Source organism: Aethalodelphis obliquidens, unplaced genomic scaffold (assembly GCF_003676395.1).
Source record: "Aethalodelphis obliquidens isolate GAN/ISIS:26980383/991018 unplaced genomic scaffold, ASM367639v1 scaffold48, whole genome shotgun sequence".
Classification (NCBI taxonomy): Eukaryota; Metazoa; Chordata; class Mammalia; order Artiodactyla; family Delphinidae; genus Aethalodelphis; species Aethalodelphis obliquidens.
In genome coordinates this window covers 3,217,737-3,241,583 of record NW_020837992.1, presented here as the reverse complement: position 1 = coordinate 3,241,583, position 23,847 = coordinate 3,217,737, and the positions used below count along the sequence as shown (strand labels likewise).

General features: G+C 46.6%; 1 protein-coding gene across 10 annotated transcripts in view; it reads right to left on the bottom strand.

Moving 5' to 3' along the window:
• SRGAP2 (SLIT-ROBO Rho GTPase activating protein 2) overlaps positions 1-23,847 on the bottom strand; it is a 235,109-nt gene that overhangs the window by 12,962 nt on the left and 198,300 nt on the right. For all 10 annotated transcript variants that reach the window (XM_027082804.1, XM_027082806.1, XM_027082805.1 and 7 more), the window contains 5 exons: positions 21,069-21,129; positions 14,100-14,177; positions 13,038-13,172; positions 11,132-11,237; positions 998-1,222 (listed from right to left, as the gene is read on the bottom strand). In XM_027082804.1, coding sequence (XP_026938605.1) covers positions 998-1,222; positions 11,132-11,237; positions 13,038-13,172; positions 14,100-14,177; positions 21,069-21,129 — 605 coding nt within the window. The remainder of the gene's footprint in view (positions 1-997; positions 1,223-11,131; positions 11,238-13,037; positions 13,173-14,099; positions 14,178-21,068; positions 21,130-23,847) is intronic.

The window sequence follows — 23,847 nt, the reverse complement described above, 5'->3', positions numbered from 1 at the left end:
TACCTCAGTCCATAGCAATGGGGCTGGCTGAATTGCTTCCAGATGTTGAATTCAGATGGAATCCGATTTGGGCTGGCTTATGCTTTCAGCCCAGGCTGAAACACTGTTTAGGGGAAGAAGGGAAAGGGAGGAGGAGGAAGAGGTAAGGGATGTTAGGGAGTAAAAGAGAGAGGCAGTTGTCTTTGCGTTTACTGGGAAAATGACCCTGTAAGTGGCACGATGGGGGCAGTGTGGGGCAGTGGGTGGTACCCTGCACTGACAGTCAAGGGGTCAGGGCTGGGATCCTCACCACTGGGGTGGCCTCAAAGATCGTCCCTGGCCTCTCTAGATTGCAATGACTTAATCTATAAAATGGAAATCTGTTATTTGTCTAACGGAAGGGTCTAGTAAAGATGTGCCCTAGGGATTCCTTTTATATCTCTGTTTCCAGGTGAAGTCATGACGAACCTGCTTTAGTGGGGCACTGGGCCTAACCTGCCGAAAATGGACCTTACCCCACTTTCTCATCACAAATGTCTGAGATCATTACTAAATTATCATTGTATAAACTCACAGTCAGGAAATTACGCTTTATAACTGAAATCTTCCCAATAAGACAGAAATTCCCTGGGACGCAGGACTGTTCTTCTCACAATAGCCAGCTCCGAGCAGGAGCCAGAGAGACACCGCTGCCTGATGAATGGCAGTTCTGCGTACAATCTGATCAAATTTCCTTTCCCGGAGATCATTAACGTTCCTGTTATTGCTGTCGTTATCTTTCAGAATGTTCTCTCATCACTCAGAACTCGTAAAAAAGGAGGCAGCCTGAAGCGGCACTGAGTAGTTTGGGTCGAGGTCGGGCCCTGCCTACAGCAACCCCCGATCCTGGCAGCTTGAAGTGCCTCGGAGTGGGAGGTGGGGAGGATCTGGGTGTTTCCCTCGGTCTCGCTTGGCCATCTGGCCCCCACGCCAGTGCGTGTTGGTGACATTTCCCCTCCTCCGACCCTGAGCCCCCTACCAGTAATCCTCCGTGCTCCCTCCTCTGCTGTAGATGGGGCCCTCCAGCTCCCTAGGGTTTGGGAAGATGTTCTCGTGCTGGATGATGATGGTTTTGATCAGCTCATTCACGTGGGCTTGGCAGGACACCTGGTCATGGCCCTCAGGCACTGACATCAGCGAGGGCCCGAAGCAGATGGCGAGGTTGTAGGGGTCCATCATGTTCTCTTCACTGAACTGTGATAAACTGGAGGAGAAGGAAAAGGGGGCAAGCTGAAAAGCACTCGCATGAATGCCCAGAAAACACAGTCACAGGAGGCGCTGCCAGGAGCAAGAACAGAAGCAGCACAGACGGCCCCCTGCTTTTCTGGGCGTCAGAGCCCTTCTAGAAAGCCGGTAGGGGAAGAAGAGAATGACCACCAGGACACTATTCAGGAGCCAAGGGAGGGCCAAGTGGAGGTCCCTCCTTGCAGATCTCGCCACTCCTCTTTCTCTAGCTCCCTGTTCAAATCCTACTTACCCCCCAATCCCCACCCCAACCCTAGACCATATCCACCAAATCCACCCTGCCTTGCGGACACACCACTCTGCAGAGCTGGATACGCTCCCACAGACCAACCCACTAAGCCGACAGAACAGACGGAGCCCCTCGAGCTGCCCTGGTAATGACACGGTCAGAAGACGCAGGCATTGTGCGCTGTGTACCTTCTTGAATGGCAAAGTAATCAAATTATTAGGGATATTCCATTCTAAGCTCTAGACTTATTTAAAAAAATAGCCAACCAATTAGCTTTTGTATTCCATCAAGCCCGTGAATTTCTTCCTGGAGTAGCTAATGCAATTGTTTTCCATTTTCATAATATCCTCCTCCACTATTACATTCAGGATTTATTCAGGAAAAGGTCAGCATGTAGCTCAGCTCCTGCTCAGGCTTCCCCTGGACGCAGTCTGACTTCATTATTGGGTATTTTCTTCCAGGAACTCCCCCTTTCCAGCCAGCAGCTGCTCCAGCCATACCTCCAACCCTGGCCAAGGACCCAAGCCCTTCAGTGGTGAGTGCCCACTGGTCTGTCTGTCCAGGCACTGAAGGCTGGGCTAGCTCTGGATGTACCCCACCCCTAGGAGTCTGCAGAAACGTGAGCTCTGCTACGGGGTTCTGCCTCCCTTGTGGGCATCTGGATTCTGACAGATCTTGAGAGGATACCAAAGCCGTGGTGCTGAGCCAGAGGCCTGGGACTCAGCTGTCTTCATCTGAGTAGCTGTTCTTCAGAACTGAGCAGAGTTGACTTCTAGTGTATCCAGCATCCAGACTCAAGTGACCAAGCTGGTCTCTATCTCAATGATTCTCTCCTTCACTGAAGATTCAGATACGTCCCCGGTCCCCCCACAGAATCACTGCAGAACATGTGAAGTGGGACAATGAAGTGGGACAGTGACAAACAACTGTCATGGCTGAGGACCACTGCTCTGTAGGACCCGGTCAGATGCAGGGAGGCCTGAGATGGGTGCGTTGATGGATCTCAGTGGCCGGACTGCTTCATAGGAGGTTTTAAAGATTTAATTTTATAATCCTTCTCTGGCTCCTGAGTTAAAAGAGAGCAGAGATTCAGAAAAGGCTGGTAGATGTTTCCAAGTCTACTTCTTGGTCAAATAAAAACTGGAGAGAGACAGGAGAGATAATTAGCATGGGAACCTTAGCAGGGACAACGGAGGCATGAGGTGCCACAGGGCTAAAATTGTAGCCCATCCCAGGCTGGCTGGTTCCTCGAGTCATGGAGGGACAAGCAGGAGGAAGCCCGTTTCTTTAGTGTGATCTGACAACGTTTTGGTAACATGCAAGGAAAGCAGTAGTTTCTGGGGAGCCTGGTGGTCAAAGGGAGATAAACTCTAGGCCTGAGGGTCCCAGTCTAAGCTCACTGAGAGAAGAAGAATCTTGCCCGGCCTTCTAAGGCAAGGACTGCTCAACTCCTAGGTGGCTACAATGACCAGGGCCAGAGAGGACCTGTGTTTGTGCACTGGGGTCCACTTCTCATGGGTCCAGGTCCATTTCTTATTCCCATTAAAATACAGACCAAGATCCTTCTTTCTCTTCCAACCTACTGGAACACCTAAGTTCTGGGGGTAAAGCCATGGTGCTTAACTACTTGAGGGACACAGGCTCCTTCAAATAATTTGACAAAAACTAAGGATTCTCTCCCCAGGGAAATTCATATATGAGCACATAACAAATGCACACAATTCTGTATATAATATAATGGTGCTAATAATCCTTGAAGACTCTGATGGCTGTACCTAGTATAAGACCTCAAATACTGGATTTTTATTTTTGAAGAAATATCTAAAATGGATAATACTGGTAACAGCTCCCTCTTTAAAAAAAATATTTTTTTGGTATTGACTTCTACACATGCCATCTCCTCTAAGAACTGTACTATATTTCTTTAGGTTCTGTCCATAACACGAGTGAACTTTCCTAATTGATTTGAACTCACCCTCTTTTGAGCACCTTAAAAAGATCCAGTGTAGTGGGTTTTGGGGGGAATGAGAAAATCAGGATTGGCGTGGGAAAACTGTTTTTCATCATGCATTTTTCTGGACTTTTTACTTTTAAATGATGCACATTTGTTGGTTCTGAAGAACCTAGGAGCAGGACAGGAATAAAGACGCAGACGTAGAGAATGGACTTGAGGACACGGGGAGTGGGAAGGGGAAGCTGGGACAAACTGAGAGAGTTGTATTGACATATATACACTCCCAGATGTAAAATAGATAGCTAGTGGGAAGCAGCAGCGCAGCACAGGGAGATCAGCTCGATGCTTTGTGACCACCTATAGGGGTGGGATAGGGAGGGTGGGAGCGAAACGCAAGAGGGAGGGGATATGGGGATATATGTATACATATAGCTGATTCACCTTGTTATACAGCAGAAACTAACACAACATTGTAAAGCAATTATACTCCAATAAAGGTGTTTAAAAAACACGATGCACATTTGTAACTCTGATTACATTTAAAAACAAAACATCCCAAGAATTTTAGAGTCAAGCAGACCTGGTTTTGAGTCCCAGCTCCATTGCTTACCATCGTTTTGTACTAGTTCCCTAGTTTCTTCATAAAATGGGGGCAATTATGTGCCCCCTTGATGGGCTGTTGTGAAGACTAAACGAGGTAATATGTGCAAAGCACTTAGCACTGTGCCTGGCACATAGGTGATGTTTAAGAAATATTTTCTGTCATTTTAATGTCCTGTTTGCTTCTTGACATAGGACCTTTTTTTTTTTTTTTGTGGTACGCGGGCCTCTCACTGCTGTGGCCTCTCCCGTTGCGGAGCACAGGCTCCGGACGCGCAGGCTCAGCGGCCATGGCTCACGGGCCCAGCCGCTCCGCGGCATGTGGGATCTTCCCAGACAGTGTTCCCTGCATCGGCAGGCAGACTCTCAACCACTGCGCCACCAGGGAAGCCCGGCACAGGACCTTTGATTCCAGTCAGGGAAAAGCAGGGCCGCTGACATTTGGCAGTAATTGACTTACAGGTGTCCACCGTCTTCTTCTCCTGACAGGCATAATCTAACAAGCTGAGGGCTCTGCATCCCCAAATCAAAACCTTAAATCCTCAGGGAGAGCACGAAGCTTTGAACACACTGTTTTAAACATATGACACTTCCATTAAAAACCTTCAACTTCATGGCCTCCAGGGGTTTGATTTGGCAACACCCAACAGACCATGGGTAAGATATTATGCATCAGGGTTGATTTCAGGTTTGAAAGGGATGAAGAGGAATTGTATTATTCACCATGGCTCCAGGCAAAACGTGGGGTTGAGAATCTGTAAATCCATGGTTTAACAGACTTTCCCAAAAGGCTCCTTAAGAGATAAGAAGTAGAAGGTAATTGTGGCTGACTCTTCCTGATGGCCCTTCAAAGGCACTCCCTCACTCCCCTTGCCCCCTCTCCCCAACTTCCATGGTCCCATATCTATTAACTGACTTGCCTTCCTCCCTCTCACCTCCTCAAGAATAGCACTCCAGCAATTACCTTGCTCTCTCCTCCATCATCATTTCTTCTCTATGGGGTCACCCCCACTAGCATGCCAATGTGCAGCAATACCACCCATCTTGAAAACAATATTCTCTCTTAAGTCCGTATCCATGCTGAATTACTGTCCCATTCTCTTCTCTTTATAATAAAATTCTTTGAGAGTTGTCTCTGATTCTCTGGTTCTTCTTTACCGGTTCTGTTATGGACTGAATTGTGTCCTCCCTGCCCCCCAATTCATATGTTGAAGCCCTAACTTGACTGTAATGACTGTATTTGGAGACAGGCCCTTTAAGGAGGTATGAGGTCATATGGGTGGGGCCCAAACCCTACAGGACTGGTGTCCTTATAAGGAGAGGAAAAGAGAGCAGAGCTCTGTCTCCCAGTGTGTGCACAGAAGAAAGGCCACGTGAGGAAGCAGTGTGGTGGTTGTCTACAAGCCAAGGAGACAGGTCTCCCCAGAAACCAACCCTGCTGGCATCTTGATCTTGCACTCCCAGACTTCAGAACTGTGAGAAAACAAATTTCTGTTGTTTAAGCCACCCAGTCTATGGTATTTTGTTGGGGCAGCCCTAGCAGATTCACACACCTACTCTCTTCCCGTGCAGCCCCCCAACCCCTCTATCGTGGTAAAATACACACAACAGAAAATTTACCATTTTAACCATTTTAAAGTGTACGGTCCAGTAGCATTTAGCTGAATATGACCCCACTGTACGGATCTACCACATTTTGTTTATCCAGCATCAGCACCCCTTCTCGCTTGAACTGACACCATCAGGATTTTGCCCCTCCTCCTCCACCAAGACAATGCCCATCAAGGTCACTAGTGACATCTATGCTGCTAAATCAGTTCTCAGTCCTTTTCTTAGCTGACCTGTCATCATGTTATCCCAGTTATCACACCCTCCTTGAAACACATTATGCGGCTTCTGGGACACCGATCCCTCTTGGTCCTCCTCCTACACCACTGCCCACTGTCAGCTGCTCAGTGAGGTGTCCCTGACCACTGTATATTAAAGAGGAAACCCTCACACCCACCCCTTACACTCTCCAGTCCCCTAACATGCTTTATTTATTTATTTGTTTATTTTTGGCTGCTTTGGGTCTTCGTTGCTGCCACACCGGCTTTCTCTAATTGTGGTGAGCAGGGGCTACATTTCCTTGCGGTATGCAGGCTTCTCATTGCGGTGGCTTTTCTTGTTGTGGAGCACAGGCTCTAGGCACGTGGGCTTCAGTAGTTGTGGCTCGTGGGCTCTAGAGCTCAGGCTCAGTAGTTGTGGCACACGGGCTTAGTTGCTCCGTGGCATGTGGGATCTTCATGGACCAGGGCTTGAACCCATGTCCCCTGTATTGGCAGGCAGATTCTTAACCACTGCACCACCAGGGAAGCACCCCTGTAACATGCTTTAATTTTCTCCACAGCCCTTATCCTCTGACATATGACATATGCTCTTCTTTTTTTTTTTTTTTTTTTTTTTTTTGTGGTACGCAGGCCTCTCACTGTTGTGGCCTCTCCCGTTGCGGAGCACAGGCTCCGGACTTGCAGGCTCAGCGGCCATGGCTCACAGGCCCAGCCGCTCCGTGGCATGTGGGATCCTCCCGGACCGGGGCACGAACCCGTGTCCCCTGCATCGGCAGGCAGACTCTCAACCTCTGCACCACCAGGGAAGCCTCTTTTTTTTTTCAAATTAATTTCTTTCTTTTTGGCTGTGCTGGGTCTTCACTGCTGTGTGCAGGCTTTCTCTAGTTGCGGTGAGCAGGGGCTACTCTTCATTGTGGTGAGCGGGCTTCTCATTGCGTTGGTTTCTCTTCTTGCAGGGCACGGGCTCTAGGCGTGTGGGCTCAGTAGTTGTGGCTCGCGGGCTCCAGAGCACAGACTCAGTAGTTGTGGCTCATGGGCTTAGTTGCTCCATGGCATGAGGGGTCTTCCCGGACCAGGGCTTGAACCCGTGTCCCCTGCATTGGCAGGTGGATTCTTAACCACTGTGCCACCAGGGAAGTCCCATGACATGTGTTCTTATCAGTTTTGCCTGTCTTCCTCCAGTTCTATGTGCTATGTAGGCTCCATGAGGGCAGAGACCTTGACTGTTTGGTGCAATCTTAGATATCCAGCAACTGAAACAGGGCCTAGCACACAGTAAATGCTTAATAAATGCATGTTAAATAAATAAGTGAATAAATACATGAGCATCTGTGAGTCTCTAGGACAATCCAGCCACAATTCTACTTGTCCATTTTCATACAGAAGCTAAAATACTCCTTGTGAAAGTCAGAAGAGCAGCACAGACAGAATCTTTCCAAACTGGGAGGCACTTGAGATGGTGAAGTTTGGAGGAAGACTCAGCTTTTCTGGAGAGCTGCTGAGGTGCCTGAACAGTGAAAGAAGCACCACCAATTCCCTCTTTCAGATTATGGAGCAATATTTGAGGATGTAGAGTGATGCTTCTCGGACCTTCATGTGCCTATGACTCATCAGGGGATTTTGTCAAAATACAGATTCTGATTCATGGGTCATTGGGGGTGGGGTGGGGGAGGAACTGAGATTCTGCATTTCTAACAATCTCCCTGATGATGCTGATGCTGCTGGTCTATGGACCTCTCTTGATTAGCAAGAGACTAAAAGTCTGTATTGTTTGACATCTGAAGAAATCAGGTTTCAAAAGGCAAGCAGCAGAGTCAGTGGCAGTGAGGGGGAGCTACCTGCACTTTGTTTCAGGGTGAAAACCCACTGAGTAGTACAGATGCTGTGGCCGGCAGCCTCTAAAATGAACCCTATGGTCCCTGCCTACTGGTATTCATGCCCTTGTGTAGTTCTCTCCCTTTGCGTGTGGGCTAGATTTAGTGACTCACTTCTAGTGAATGGAGTATGGAAGAAGTGATGGGACGTAACTTCTGAGATTAGGTTACAAAGACTGGCTGCTCTCTTGGGCACTCTGTCACTCACTTGCTTGGAGCAAAGCCAGCTGCCATGTCACGAGCAGCTCTATGGTGAGGCCCATGTGGTGCAGAACTGATGGAGGCCTCTGACCAACAGCCAGCCAGGAAAGGAGGCCCTCAGTCCAACAACCTGCAAGGGACTGAATCCTGCCAACACCACGTGGATCCTTTCCCAGTCGAGCCTTCAGAAGAAACTACAGCCCTGCCCCCAGTACACTCACTGCAACCTCAAGAAACCTGGAGCCAGAGGCCCCAGCCAAGCTGCACCTAGATTCCTGATCCACAGAAACTGTGACATAAAAATAAATGCTTATTGTTTTGAAGTTGCTAAGTTTTAGGGTAATTTATTACACAGCAATTGATCATCAATGCAGATGCTAAGAAAGGATAACATTAATAATTAACAATTAACAAGGCCTACTGGACAGGCATGTACCCAAGGTTCATGGAGTGGACTGAACACTAGCTATATAGATATATGTGGAACCAGGTCAAGTCCACACAGCACTGGTGCACTGTGTAAGGAGTTCCATACATATATCTCAGTTCTGGGCGTTCCTTGAGATGGAGGATGTGTACAACCCCAAAAAAGACAATAGCCAGACATAAAGTACACACTGTCAGGACATGTAACAGCAAAGGAGAGGGGTCCTAAAAGTCTGGGCCCAGGCAGAGTTTCCAGACTGGGCCCAGTCTGCATACTTATCACCTGTCACCTTCCTGTGCAGGCAGGTGGTCTTCTCTATCGCCTGTGTCCTGCACTCCATTTATTATTTTAGGAAACACTGTGGTTATTAATGCTGCATCTTTTCAATGAAAGACTTTGATGAGCAAGTTAATCATTTTTTAACCAGAAAAAGAAGTGAAACAAAACAAAAGTCATCATTTGAATGGGTGCAGTTTTCCATGTTTCCTTCGACAGTGGCCACCCTCTCCAGCTCTTATGATGCTTCCTCTACCGTTTCTCCCCACCCACAAACTCCCTCACCCCTCCACTTAGCAGGAAGAAAATGTGGGCAGGATGAGGCCATTGTGCTTACACACACAGTCACCCCAGGACCTGCCTGCTCCCCTGCCTGTTTACCCACGACCGACATGTTCCTCGCTCTGCGGGAGCAGACTAGGCTCTTTGAGGGCAGGTATCGGTCAATGAGGGGAGACAAGGCCTGGTGGCCCTGAGGGGACCGACTGGCTTGAGAGTCATTACCAGAGTTTCCGTCTGCCTAAAACGGGCAGCATGTGAAACGCTGTGTGAGTCATGAGGGGTTCTCAACTAAAGGCAGTTGTGGTGTTGAGTCAGGGCTTGGCTAATGAATGGTGCAGACACAGCCACGTGGAAGCAGCAGGCTGCTGGGCCAGGACCCTCTGTCACTCTGCAGGGCCAGCAACAGGGCTAGAGGACAGTGTGGTTGCCCCTGAAAGGTCTCGGGCGGGGGCTGCTAGCCCAGATGCCTCAAGGTCAGGCTGACTCTGGTCTGTAAGCAGAGGCTGAGACGGCCTCTGAACTTGTATTTCTTTGAAGTAGGGACCAACCCACTAGGAAGAGTCTTCATTGTCACAAAGCAATATGAGCTAAAACACCCTAGCCCCTTGGTCTACTTTTTGTTTTCCCTTTTTTAAAAAAATAGATACATGGATCTAAAGAAATGTTTCCCCACTCAATGAAAAGCCATAAAGCCAGAGAGATGATAACGGTAACTGAATTCAGCCTCAGCATCGGGGAGTTTCGGGGAGAGCTGGGGACTGTGGTGAACTGGGGGCGCCTGACCGCCTCATCTAGGCAGCAGCCCGTACTCCACAGGGAACTGCGGCCGCGTGGGCGTGCAGATCCAATGCTGCTAGACCTAGTGATTCTTTCAAGAGAAGCTAGAAATCTAGATTTTTTAAAAAAGTAAAATCTCCCAATATTTAAATGGTTCAATGTTTTCAAGACAGAGTGGACTTAAAGGGAACACATCTATAGGCCTTATCTGGCCCTCGGGTTGCCCACTGATAGACTTTGGCCTAGGCTGTTGAGGGAGATGCTGCAGTGAAAGCAACGTGGAAAGACAGAGGTGCCTAAGGGGAGAAGCATGTCCTTGCTCGTTGTCTTTGCTGCCCTCCATGCCTGCCCTGGGCAAGGACACACTGCTTAGACAGGGAGAAATACTCTGGCTAAGCCCAAGGCCCCTCTGATGCTCAGACCTCTCTTCTAGCTACACTCACTCCCTGGCTGACCAGCTAAATACCATCAGTACACAATGACCTCACACTGTATCTCTGCTCCAGGTTTCTTCCCTGAGCATCCAATTCCTATGTTCAGCTGCCTACTTAGACTCTCCACCTGGAGGGCTAACGGGTACCTCAAGTTAACATGGCCACATCAACACTTTGTCCTGATTGCTTCTTCCACATCTTGTCTTCCCCAGCTCCACAAATGGCATCACGGCTTCCCTGCTGCTCATGTCAAAAATGTAGAATTTTTCTCTTTCCTCACATTCTATATCCTACCCGTCAGCAGGTCCTATCAAAGCTGTATTCCAAATAGATCCTACACCTGACCCCTCATCACCCTCCACCATTCCCTCTCTGGTCTAAGCCACCACCACTCCCGACCGAGACTGCACGATAACCTCTGGTGAGGTCTCTCCCGCTTCTCTCCACATTACTCTATGGTAACTTCTCCATGAAGCAGATTTTAAAAATATATTAAAAAATCAGATCACAACATTCTTCTGCTTAAAACTTTCCAATGGCTTCTTCAAATCTAAACTCATTGTTGCCATGACTTTGGGGCTTGATGACCTTGACCATCCCGTGGCTCCTTCTTTCACTTTATTTAGGCTGCTGCTTACACACCGTCTCCCCAGAGAGGCCTTTGCTGAAGGCCCCTCTGCAGTGTCTCTCCCTCTTTCACCTCTGCCCCGATCCCTTAACTTACACTTCCTTATTCTTCTAAGCACTTATTACTACCTCATGTTTCTGTAATTGTCTGTGTCCTCTGCTGGAACATGAGCTAAATGGTATCCAGGTTTTTGTCTCTTATTTCACAATGTATTCTTACATCTTATGACCGTGCCCAGCACACAGCAGGTGTTCAGTAAGTATCTGTTGGGCTGGAGGAATCAACATAGGTCCCTACGTAAACTTCCAGTGACCGAAGCTAAGGCCCAATCAGTTGCTCCCTGGAAAGTCTACTCACTGGTTGAGGAAGGCAAAGAGGTATCTCATGATAATCAGAGTGGTTTTGGGCAGGACCAGGAGGACCTTCCGGATGTGCAGAGCTCTCTCCTGCAGGTTGTCCATTGCTGAAAGAAAAAAGCCATGCGTTACTCTCCACTGTAACTGAGATCCCAGGAAATAGTGGTCAGAAGGCTCTGACTAGCAGCGGGTGCAATATGGAGAGCAGCCGGTCAAGTCCACACAGCACTGGGCCAGTGTAAGGAGCTCCATCTCTGTGGCTCCTTGGAGTGGGGCTGTTGTGATGGGGCATGCAGGCTCCAGAACCTTCTGCGGGTCAGGACTTAAGATGTATGCTCCTTGGGCACAGAAGGGGTTGGAGATGCTCCCCAGAGCATCTATCACCCCCTTATTACAATACCACAGGCAAGGAGCTGACCAGAAACTGCTGTGACTGCTCGACACCCAGCCTTGGAGGGCCTACATGTGGAGAGAGGGAGGGGCTGCGCAGGTCCTGTCCTGCCCACTCCACACGTGCATCACCTCATCCCCTGGACAAGTCTGGCTTATCTTCCCCCCTCCCTTATCTGCAGTGGGGATGAGGAGAATGTGGCCAGAGGCAAGAAATGGCAGGCCCCTGTGTAAGCAGTGATATCTGGGGAGAAAACCAGAGAACCTTCCTGACTCTTGTGCTGTGGACTGATTAATTCCAGGTACGGCCCTAGGCCTGTGCTTCCCTCATGGCCCGCCTCCCCACTTTCATGGTGTGCCATGTGGATACTGTCATTTTCTAGGAGAGTCTCTCCATGAAAAAGAAATGGGAGGTACTAGATCGGGAGCAGATCTCAAGGGGAGGATTGGGCAGCTAAGGTCTCTTGTACTGTCCTGGCAAGCCCCATCCACTTAGGGTATTCCACCTAGGCCCAGCCCTGGAAAAAGACATGAAGGTAGGAGGGATGCATATATTCAGTCACCCACAGAACACATTTCCACTAGGACTCCCACAGATAGTGAGTAAACCAATAAAACAAGAGAGCTAGCTTCCTGAGTGCTCTGGGTCCCTCTCTCAGAATAACAGAGAGGGACAGTGCTCAGGAATCAAACTGGAAACTCGGGGGTGGGCGGTGGGGGATGAAGACCTTGGTTGATCTGGGAAGAAAAACTTTTCTCCATTTCAAAGGCATTGCCTCCTCCAGCCTCTGAAGCCACCATTTCAACGGCGTCTGCTTCCAGAATGACCTAATACTAATCCAAGTTTCCGTGGACAACAAATGAGAGGGGGGTCCAGTATAATGATCTAAACTAAATGGCCAGGAATAGCTTTTCAAGCCCTAAATTTTAGAGTAAGAGGCAGAGAACCTCTAAGATACCTGCTTTATCTAAAGATCAAGTAGGGACTATCTCTCTCTGAGAAAACATCCTATCACTACTTTTAAATGTGCAGAGGCTTTTATTCCTAGAAGAACACATATTAACACATCTCACAGGTAAGTCATGGCATATTTAAAGCAACAAGCAGGAAATATTTGTAACACTTATGTATTCTCCCTTTGCAACATGAAAAGCACAAGCACTAATATATGAGCTTCTAATAGCTGAAAAGGACTGTGTCTTATATATGAACATAAATGTATTTTAATGAAGAAAGATAAAGCCCAGCGAAGCAACAGAGTTTAAAGTGAATCAGAAAGAAAAAAGCCAGGAGTTCTGACTTGTGATCCAGACTCTTCCTGAAAAGTCATTCTTTTTCCTCCCCTACTAGGGGATAAAGGAGTGAAAACAAGGAAGAGAAACTTCACCAAGGAAAAGGAAAAAAGGAAAACATTACTGGAAAGCTTATGAGAAAAAAAGACCCTGTGGAAATTTGTTATCTGTTGCTATGAGGTGCTCTGGCCCAGAAGCCAATCTGAGGCCAGGATGATACTTACTGACGCAGGCCATTAGGTCATGGAAGATGTCCTTGGGGAAGAGAGGGTGTTCCAGCCCCCGGAAGTAAAGCTTCAGGACGCCAGCTATGGAGTCCATGTCATGGTCATTCTGGTCTCCAGCCAGGGGGTCCTCTCCTAAGGATAAGCAATCCCCCCAGAAAGGAAAGAGAGAGTGAGAGAGGTAAAAACAAACAGGATGAAGCAGAGGTGGTGGGGAAGGAGTGGCCTATTCAAATCTTCATCACAGTCCATCAGCTTTCTGCCCAGCATGTTGGCCATGAGTACGGCAACCAGGGACTAGCAAAAGCAAAGACTGCTTAGGCTCAGGGGCCCCGGGGCCAGAGGAGGGGCACAAAAGTCCATTACATAAATTTGCTTGTGCCAGACTGGTTCAGGGACATTCCCTCTGGGCTGGGGATGGGACACAGGAATTGGCTCTCTCATGAGATCATGAAACCAGGCTGGGACTGAGCCCCTAGGGGAGGGAAATGAGGCCAGGGAGGCCAGCCCCTCTGATTAGCTCTCTCTCCTCTTGGCCTGTAACAAAGCACACCTACTTACAGGAGAACAATCATACTGGAGTTCCCTATGGAAAATTTCATATCAGATGTAATTAGATTTAATGATAGGACCAACCTCAAATTGAAACTATATATATCCATTTCAGTGACGGAAATTGCCAAAGCTTGTCTATTACCTTAATAGCCCACAAGATAATAAATGGGCTAAGATGAACAGGTGCATTCGCTCTGCCACCAAGGGTTCTGGATACAGCCATAAACTGCCCAGATATCATAGTTAACTTCTTGGGTTTGGGTAGATCATCTGGAGGAGAGGGGCAGGATGAATGGGGCTGAGAAGGAGGAAACTGGGATGTACCCTGGCACCTCCCTACATCTCTGGGTAGGGGTGGGGGGATGTCTACAAGACAGAAGGTGCTGGGCTGAAGACGGAGGCAAACTGGCTTGCTAACCTCTGGGTACCTCTCAGAGAGAAAGCGCGGAGCTAGTATCCTGGGGGGCTGGCAAACATTTGGTCTTATCTTTCAGGCTGTTTCCTCACCTCTCTCAAAGGCGTTTTTGATGTCATTCACTTCCACCTGCGATCCTGACACTCGGAAGATTCCCTCATGCTGTAGTCCTAGGAAGACAGGGAAAAGTGATCAAGGAGACAAAAAAGCAAATTCACCACCATGGCTCCAAGCCTAGTTGAGTGTCTGTCTCCCTCAGCCAGTGTGTATTTAAGCATCCTGTCTCTCTTCTTCAGGCCAGAGGAGGAAGTCTATACAAGGATGGTGGAAAAGTCACTGGAATGAATATGAGGCATTGGCCTAAAGAAAGCACCGAGTCAGAGGCTTAAGGGAAGAGATCTCTACACCATTTCTGATTCTGACAGAGTCTATGAGGCAGGCTCCTTCTCCAGCCTTTGCTTCTCTGTCCCCAGCTACAAAGTAGGGAAGTGATTCCTGGCACCTGCTTATCCCTAAGGGTCAGGGATGAGATTTGGGGGCATGGCAGGCAAGCCATTACACACCACCAGAGTTTCATAGGGTCTGAGATCATACTTAGTGCTTTAGCTGTTCTAACACTGTTCGGCTGTTCTAGAGGACAATGCTTTCACTACTTATGAAAAAGGGAGGACATAAATTGGTACAACCACTATGGAGAACAGTACGGAGGTTCCTTAAAAAACTAAAAATAGAATTACCATATGATCCAGCAATCCCACTCCTGGGCATATATCTGGAGAAAGCCATAATTCGAGAAAAGGCATGCACCCCAATGTTCATTGCAGCATTATTTACAACAGCGGTCCCCAACCTCTTTGGCACCAGGGACCAGTTTTGTGGAAGACAATTTTTCCATGGATGGTGGGTGGGGGTGGGCAGAATGGTTCAGGCGGTAATGCGAGCGATGGGGAGCAATGGGGAGCGGCAGATGAAGATTCGCTTGCTCGCCCGCCGCTCACCTCCTGCTGTGCGGCCCAGTTCCTAACAGGCCGTGGACTGGTACATTGTAAATCAACTATATTCCAATGTAAAATTAAAAAAAAAAAAAAGAGAAAGAAAGAAAAAGGGAGGACATGAAAAGACAAGTGATCAGTCAACAGATAGCATTGCAGGCACTGTGCCAGCCACTGGTCCTTGACTGCAGTTTGACTCTAAAGGCAACATGCCTCAATGCCACACTAGAATAATGTGCATGAAAACGATGTCTTTTTGAAGTTTGTTAGGGTAAAAATAATAATAGAAAGTTAATGCATGTGTGGTGATTGCTTCTGTGCTTATAGCCACATAAAGCAGGGGTTACCAGCAAGCCCATTTTCTAGGTGAGGGGATTGATAAGGGATGACCAGCATTAGGTTATACAGGTGATAAGAACCAGATCCAGGGGCCCAGGCCTTCTGACTGCAATCATGTACTCCTTCCTCAATGCCAGGCTTGTGAGTCCTATTGGAGGGAAAGCGCAGAGGGTGGGGGAGCCCATTTGTCAGCCTGACGGTGGATACGGCTCACAGAGAGCACCCCACATGCAACTCAGAACTGGGGAGGGATCCAGGAAGCATGAGCCCAGGGGCTGGACTGAGCTAGCATCTTTTATCATATCAGGCCTGTCCAGTTTTTCTCAAGAGCACCGTGGCTCAAACTTGGGCATTTTGTCAAAGTCTCTCTGTTACAGCACGATCCATCAACATTTTTGAATCTCAAACAAATTTCTTCTTTGGAAAACAAAATAGAATAATGCTACATTTTGTCCACTGTTTTAGGACTCCCCTCTTGATGGGGGTCGTGTGGTGGTGGTGACTGGATTCTACCAGCTAGACCTTTGCAGTAAACCACACAGGCCAGGACTGAATCCCGAATCCAACTGTAGCAATAGTAAGAAGTAAGCAGGGGGAATTTAATTACCGGGCTTGTAATAGGGCTTAAGTTGTCTGTTCCTCTAGGGGAATCTCCAGAATATCCCTCACAGAATGGCAGGCAATGTTAAGACCCCAATGTAACTACCATATTAGTCACCAATGGGGTGTAACAGCCAGGTAATGCCGTATAAACAAAGAATGTAAACAGCAGGTTTCTCACAGAAACAGTCACCTACTCAGCGACTTGTCGGAAACACAGTATAATATAAGGAACTGTCATCTCAGGGACCAGGCTACTCAGTCTCATGCGTGCAGCCAACAGTTTGCTGAGAGAGGATCATCTCAGTACTTTTTGGTAGATTAGACATCAAGGACAAGCCAATTTGGCCCACGGGCCCAGAACAAGAAGAAATCAGAGGAGAGCTTATTGGAAACCAGGCAGCAGGCCTGAGGCACACCGAGGTCCCTTTCTGTCTGGTTTCCATTTCCCCTCGAGAACCGAGGCTTTAGAAGGGCCAACATGTGCTCTTGCTCAACAGACAGAATCTTTAGAGTGTCTAATCTGATGATTCTGAAAGTAGGAACATTAATAAATGGTCGGTTTCCAGAACGTGAAGGAGAAAAGCACTTGGCTTTTTATTATAATGCAGGTAAGGCCTCACATAACCAAGCCGACACATGCATGACCTTTCTCACTTTTCCTTAGTGCTCACTAACATAAAAGTATAAAGCCAATCAGACTTGGGTAAGTTATTTGGAAACGGCACACAACTGTCCATTTTGTGCTGGATCCAGCTGTTGCCCAGAGTTGCTCTGCTAGAGAAGTCTTGAAATGATTGCCACACCACCACCTCTTGCTCACGTGTCTCTGCTCCCTTCCTCATGGAAATGGTGGGGTTTTTCCATCCTGATTGAGTCTCAGTTGTTCCTCACATCCCTTCTCTTCGTTTAAGTCTTCCTGGATCACCTGGACCCACCATTTACACGTGAGCCTCAGCTTTCTCATCTATATAATGGGGACTAGAACATCTACCTCCAAGGGAACATGAAGATAGTAATGATGTGCAAATTTTGGCAGTTGGTGGGCCACAGATGTTTTGGGGGCTGACAAAATTTATGGATCCTATCCCCATTAAATGCACATATACAAACATTTTATCCATCATCTTTAGGGAGCTCAGGAATACCTTAAGTCCCTATCTGGGGGAAAAAATTCAATTTGCTGAACAATTTTTTTTTTTTGGACATACCACACGGCTTTCGGGATCTTAGTTCCCTGACCAGGGATTGGACCTCTGCCCGCTGTTGTAGAAGCGTGGAGTCCTAACCACTGGACACCAGGGGATTCCCTGAACAAATATTTTTTGAGCAGCTACTATAGACTAAGGTTTTTTTTCTTCTTTAAATCAACAATATATTTATTTGCTTCACCTTATAATATTTACACATAAAATGGCTTCAGAATTGCTGGCTCACCACCCTGTGATAAAAACAATTATCGACTACTGTGCATTATTTTACAGTTCTTTTTGTTGTTAGACTTATAGTATATAATCAAAATACTGTTTTTCAAAGAAACTTAGATTATTTTCTTCCTCATCTCCTCAGTGTGCCTATGTTATTCGTCTGTAATACAGTTAGGTTTATTTGTTACCTTTTGTATTCCATTTGGAGTTTTACCCACATCTTTGTTTTATATATTTGTTTATTTATCTTTTGAGTACGGAGAACACCCATGTAGTTCTAAAAGTCAAAATTAGACAAAAAGGAATACTCAGAGAAATGTCACTCTTCTCCCATTTCTCATTCCCCCATTCTTTTCACTTTTTTGACCCATTCATGTAAATAACCAGTCAAATATTAGTTTCTGGATTCATCCTTCCTGTATTTCTTCTTGCAGAAGTGACAAGGCACATGTATATTCTTATACCCTCTTTTTTCTTACATGAAAGGCAGCATGCTATAGATACTCTTTTGCCCTTTGCTTTTTTCCACTTGACAATATATCCTGGCAACCTCACCAGATCATTTCATGGACATCTTCCTCATTCTTTTTTGCAGCTGCATATTCTCCCACTGTGTGCATATACCATAGTTTATTCATCTATTCTTCCATGTATGGCATTTAGGTTGTTTTGTTTCTAATATTTTGCAATTACAAATGAGGCTGCAATAAATAACTTGTGCAAATGTACTTTCATATTTTGGAGGTGTATCTTCATGGTAAATTCCTAGAAGGACAGCTGGATCAGATTAGTGCATATGTAGTTTTGTTAGATGTTGCCAAATTCCCCTCCAAAAGGGTTGTATGGGTTTGCATTCCCATCAGCAATATGTGAGCATACCTGTTTCCCCAGAGCCTTACCACAGAAATATGCTAAGTTTTGGTCTCCTCATGTACTGTGCCTGTACAGGGGCAGGGACAGGTACATTCAAGCCACGATATCCAGAACGCATCCACTTCTCAACAACTCCACAGCTGACACCCTATGCCATGTCTTCCCTGGGCTACTGCAGCAGCCTCCTATTTCCTCCTATGGTCTTATCTCTACACAGCAGCCTGGAATCCTTTAGAAAGATCACTCCCTGTTCATAAATTCTCCAACAGCATCCCACTCGCTTAGAATAAAATCCAAACACCTACCTTAGTCGACAAAACTCTAAGAGTCTGGCCTCTGGCTTCATCTCCTGCCACTCTCTTCTCCACTCACTCTGCTCCAGCCGCACTGGCATCCTGCGTGCTGGTCCTTGCATATGCCAAGGATCTCTGCATGTGATGTTTTCTCTCCCCAGAACACTCTTCCCCAGATACCCATGTGGCTCACTCCCTGACTTCCTTCAGGATGGCAAATGTCACCTTCTTGGGTGACCTAAGAGTTTCCCTGAACAATCCACCTAGAACAGTATCCCCTCTCCATTCTCCATCTCCTCACCTTGCTTTATTTTTCTTCATGACACTCACCAACACCTGATATATATTAATTTGTTTATCAACTGATCATCTATTTATTGGTCCTTTAGTAGAAAGTAAGGTTCATGAACACAGGAACTTTTTCTTGGTACACAATGCGCAATCAATATACACACAGACGGTCCTCAACTTACAATGGTTTGACTTAAGACTTTTCGACTTTACGATGGTACAAAAGCGATACACATTCAGTAGAATCTGTACTTGGAATTTTGATCTTTCCTGGGCTATTGATACGTGGTATAGTACTCTCTGTGACGCTGGGCAGCAGTCATGGGCTGCAGCTCCCAGCCAGCCATGCAGACACGAGGGTAAACAGACGATACACTTACAATCATTCTGTACCCAGATAACCACTCTGTTTTTCACTCAGTATTCAATAAATTACATGAGACATTCAACACTTTATTATAAAACTGGCTTTATGTTACATGATTTTACCCAACCGTAGGCTAATATATGTGTCCTAAGCACGTTTAAGGTAGGCTAGGCTAAGCTATACATGTTTGTGTATAAGACTTGCAGGTTAGGTGTATGAAATGCATTTTTGACTTTAGATATTTTCAACTTACGATGGGTTGATCGGGATATAACCCTATCATAGGAAGATGTGTGCTTGCTGAATGAATGAATGAACAGAATGTATGGATGAGAGAATCCGAGTTCAGACTCTCTTGTTCCTATTGTCCTTTAGGCACAGATAATTCTTCCTCCCCTGAACTCAGTTTGGACTTATCTTTGCCAACTGCTTGACTATTAATCATTACCATCTTGTGAAATTTCTTATACTGCTATTCCGAATTACTATAGCTTATCTCTTTTTATTTAACTTTTTACTTGCTTATTTATTTTCTCCCAACTGCGTCTTAAAACCAGGTAAAGACAGGGTTACCCCTGTTTTTGTTTTCCTATTTGGCAATGCATGGTGCTCAGCACCGATCAGGGGCTTGATAAATATTTACTGACTGTTCAATAGTGCTGTACAATGCTGTTACTTCTGGTGGATGGAGATACAATGAAAAATTTGTAGCTGATTGGAATGGCATAAGTTGTAAACATGCTAATGCAATTATTATTCCAAAAATAAACCCAAGCAATGCCCCAGTTTATTGGGAGGAAGGAGGAAGGGAGAGAACGGCTGCTTCTGAATTGAGACCAGTGATCATCTACATACCTCCTTAGCGCCAAGAAGGTCATTCTGTCACTTTTCTTATAACTAGGCAGGATAACATCTAAGAACAATTTCTGATGCCCAGTTCCTAGAAATCTTCATGGTGCTTACTCAGATATCTGTGTTTTCTAAACACCCTTACACTTGGAAGACTCAATTCACCTCTTTCCCTAAATTCTGTCCAACCAGCCTAGGAGCTGGTGAGGAATGGATTTATGAGATTCAGCGTCATCCAAGCAGAAGACAGCGTGACTTAGTTGAGAAGGAGCCAGCCCTGCCAGACTCTCAAATGTTGGCTACAACCTTAAGAGTAGCTACCAACTGAGCTCTGGAGATGCCCTAAACAGTGAGACCAAACCAGAACAAAAACTGAATATTACCAGGAGTCAATGCAATATTGTAAAAGGAGCTTGTTTTCAAAGCAGTCTGCTGCAGAAAGCCAATGTGACAACAAAGGTCCAGGCTATGCAGTGGGAGATACCAACATGGGCAAAGACGGTGAGTAATGGTGAAACTAGCGTCACCACACTGGACCAGCTAGACTTACTCACATAACAGCTATAATTTAAAACACACTCTGTGGGCTTCCCTGGTGGCGCAGTGGTTGAGAGTCCGCCTGCGGTCCGGGAAGATCCCACATGCTGCGGAGCGGCTGGGCCCGTGAGCCATGGCTGCTAAGCCTGCGCGTCTGGAGCCTGTGCTCCGCAACAGGAGAGGCCACAACAGCGAGAGGCCCGTGTACCGCAAAAGACAAACAAACAAACAAACAAAAAACTCACTCTAAGCTAGAAAAGGGAGTGTGGTAAGTGGCTCAGGCACCTGGGGGTCAAAAATACATGATATTTTTCTCTCAATGTCTAGGTGTGGCCATTCTGAGGTAGCAAACATTATGTGAACAAATAAGATTTTATTCCTCGTTGGAGAATGTCAGGATGGGAAGTCAATCTCTATTCTTACTCTATAAAGAATTCCTGGAAGTTCTTCCCAGTTCTTGCACAAATATGGGCAAGGCTGTAATCCTGCTTACCGTGTCTGCTGATAAACCGGATACAGCTTTCTACCACCAAAGGAATTGCCTGGCTGGAATCCTAAAAAGCCAAAGAAACACAACATTAGAATCTTCAAAGAGAGACAGCCCAGGGTCAGAGAAAATGAGCCAAAACCACATGGAACTTGTCTCAGCTGGATCAGTGGCTGGTCCCCAAGAAGCATCCAGCCTGGCCTCCACGCTCCAAAGCACATGCACAACCATCTACTTGGAATGCCTCATACCAACGTCTTAAATTCAGTGCGTCCTATATGAAACTGATCATTTTTATCCCACGGTCCCCCCCCGCCGCAGCCATACAATCAATCAATACATACATATATTCTGTCAAGTTTGCCTCCTAAATCCATTTATTTCTCTCCATCTCTACTGCCACCAACCCAGTCCAATCCACCAGTATCTCCATTCCCATCCCTGTCGTCCTCCAAACCAGTTTTTCTTCCCTCATATTGGTTAGGTGATCTTTAAAAGTGCACATTCTATCGTTTACTCTCCAGGCTAAACTCTTTCAAGGACTCCTTGTTACTTTCTGTACGCAGCCTTGCGTGTCTGGGGTCCTGTCTTAGCCTCCAGTTTTGTCTCCTTCTGCTCCTCAGTAAGTCCTCCTTTGCTCATGGCTTTGCGTGAGCTGCTGGAATGCTCCCCTCACCCTGGACCCCCACCCCCAGGGATGCTTTCCCAGACTCCCCAGATGAGATCAGAACCCCTGTCTACGGGGTCTCAGCACCTTGTACTTGGCCTTCACAGCCTGACTGTGACTTAATTGTGTGGGTATGAATATTTGTTTGCATTTGTCACCATTGGAGCTCGAGTTCCACAGGGCAGATCCTATGTTAATTCTTGGTGTCCATCTCTGGCCATGATGCTCTCACATAGCAGGTGCTCAATTAATATCAGTGGAAGGTAGCAGAATGAATCAATGGGAGCAGCAGAGAGGGGGTTTGTTTGGCATAAAAGGCAAGAAAGAAAAAAACCTAACTCTTGGAAATAGTGGAAACTAATTGGTACTAACTTAAGCAGCAGGCCTCCCAGATATCAATCTTTGCTCTGCCATTTTTGCTCTACAATCCTGCCATTTATTTAACTTCTTTTGGCCTTAATTTGGTATGTACTAACTGGGGAGGGGGATTGGTGGTGAGGAGAGTAACAGTTCCTATTGGCACATGAACACACTGCTTACCATTTACAAAAGAATTTATAGAGGTGTTGGGTCATATATTAAGTGCTTTAGATGGATTGGTCCTGGTAACAACCCTATGGGATGTGTATTATTATTATCCTCATTTGACAAGTGAGGAAATGAAGGCTTAGCAAGGTGAAATAGCTGCTTATGGTGACCCAGCTACTAAGTAGAAGAGCCAGGATTCAAAACCAGGCAGTCTCCCCCTGAGACTGAGCATCTCACTGCCACCCATACTGCGTCCTAGGAGCTTGGCAAACATAGTCAGGTGTGAATACCAAATATTACTGAAAACCAGTAGGGTTTTGTAGTGCATCTAAACGCACAACCACTCAGTTACAGGGAAGGAAGGGACCAGGCAGAGTGACCTTAGTCCTAGTTAGAAAGGGCTTTAGATGTTCAGGACAGAGACTGGGCTCTCCAGTAGGATGGGTCCTGTGGCTTCTGCCCATTTCACAGGTTGGTTTGTGCCTCTCCCCCGGCTCTAAATTTTCAACTGTAGCTGGCGGTTTGGCCACTAATAGGGAAGCAGCTGGGTCCCATGAAGATGCCAGGCTGAGAGAAGAGCTGGCGTGGCCTCCAGCTCCTGAGCTTGCTGGAAAGCCAGGATGCTGCCAGAGGACGTACTGTGTACCAAAGTGCAGCTGGAGTCAGGAGGGTCTCAGAGACCCAAATGCTCGTCTCATGACCCCCAGACCCGTCTGCTTCCTCCAGCTCTCCAGCTTCAGTAGCCAGTGTCTGCCTTCTTGTTGCCATCAGTAAATTCTACCAGTCAGTCTAGGCTGGTCTCAGAGGAAGAATCTTTTTCAGCTCTTCCTTACATTAATGAAGAAACTGGGTTCCACTATAAAAAAAAACCCCAAACTTAATTTTTTGGAGGTCTTTTTATGTTTACAAACATTGTTATTATACTTTTCATTTACAAACAGTAGTAGCAGTGATAATGAGGACAGTGATATGAGGGTTTGTAAAGTTTTTCTGGTCCTAAGACCCAGAGGGAAGCAGGTTGGGAAGCTCACAGGTTATGGTTTCAATAAGTTACGTGAGTGCAAAATTCTGCCTCAACTTGTGGTAAAAGGAATATCAATGATAGCTAAAGGGAAGCATGCAGGGTTGCAGAAAGTAAAGCATCAAAGACATTAACCTGCATGTTCATGGTTACCAGAAGTGGCCCAGAGGATAATTTGTGGCAGACAAGAGTGGGCCAGAGATGACCTGTCCTACTGCAGAGGAGTATTTTCCTAGTCCCCAATGCTCCAGTGGAGATTAAGTCAGAGTCCAGTGAAAACAAAGGACAAAGGACATTACAAGGACAAAAAGTCATGAGGGCTCTGACTCTCTCCTTGTAATGTTTCTGAGCTCCGAGTGAACCCATTTCCCCAGGACGTGCCCTGGTGAAGACCCTCACTTCACCATAGATCTTGCATACAACTGACCGAGCAGTGTCTATGTGTGTTCTTATTCAGTGTCTGTCTCTCCCTTTCTTCCTCTCTCCTTCCCTCCTCCAGTGTTAGAATCCATGTCAGTTTAATTCTTTTGTTCATAATATTTTTGGTCATTTAACCCCAGGGTTGGAAG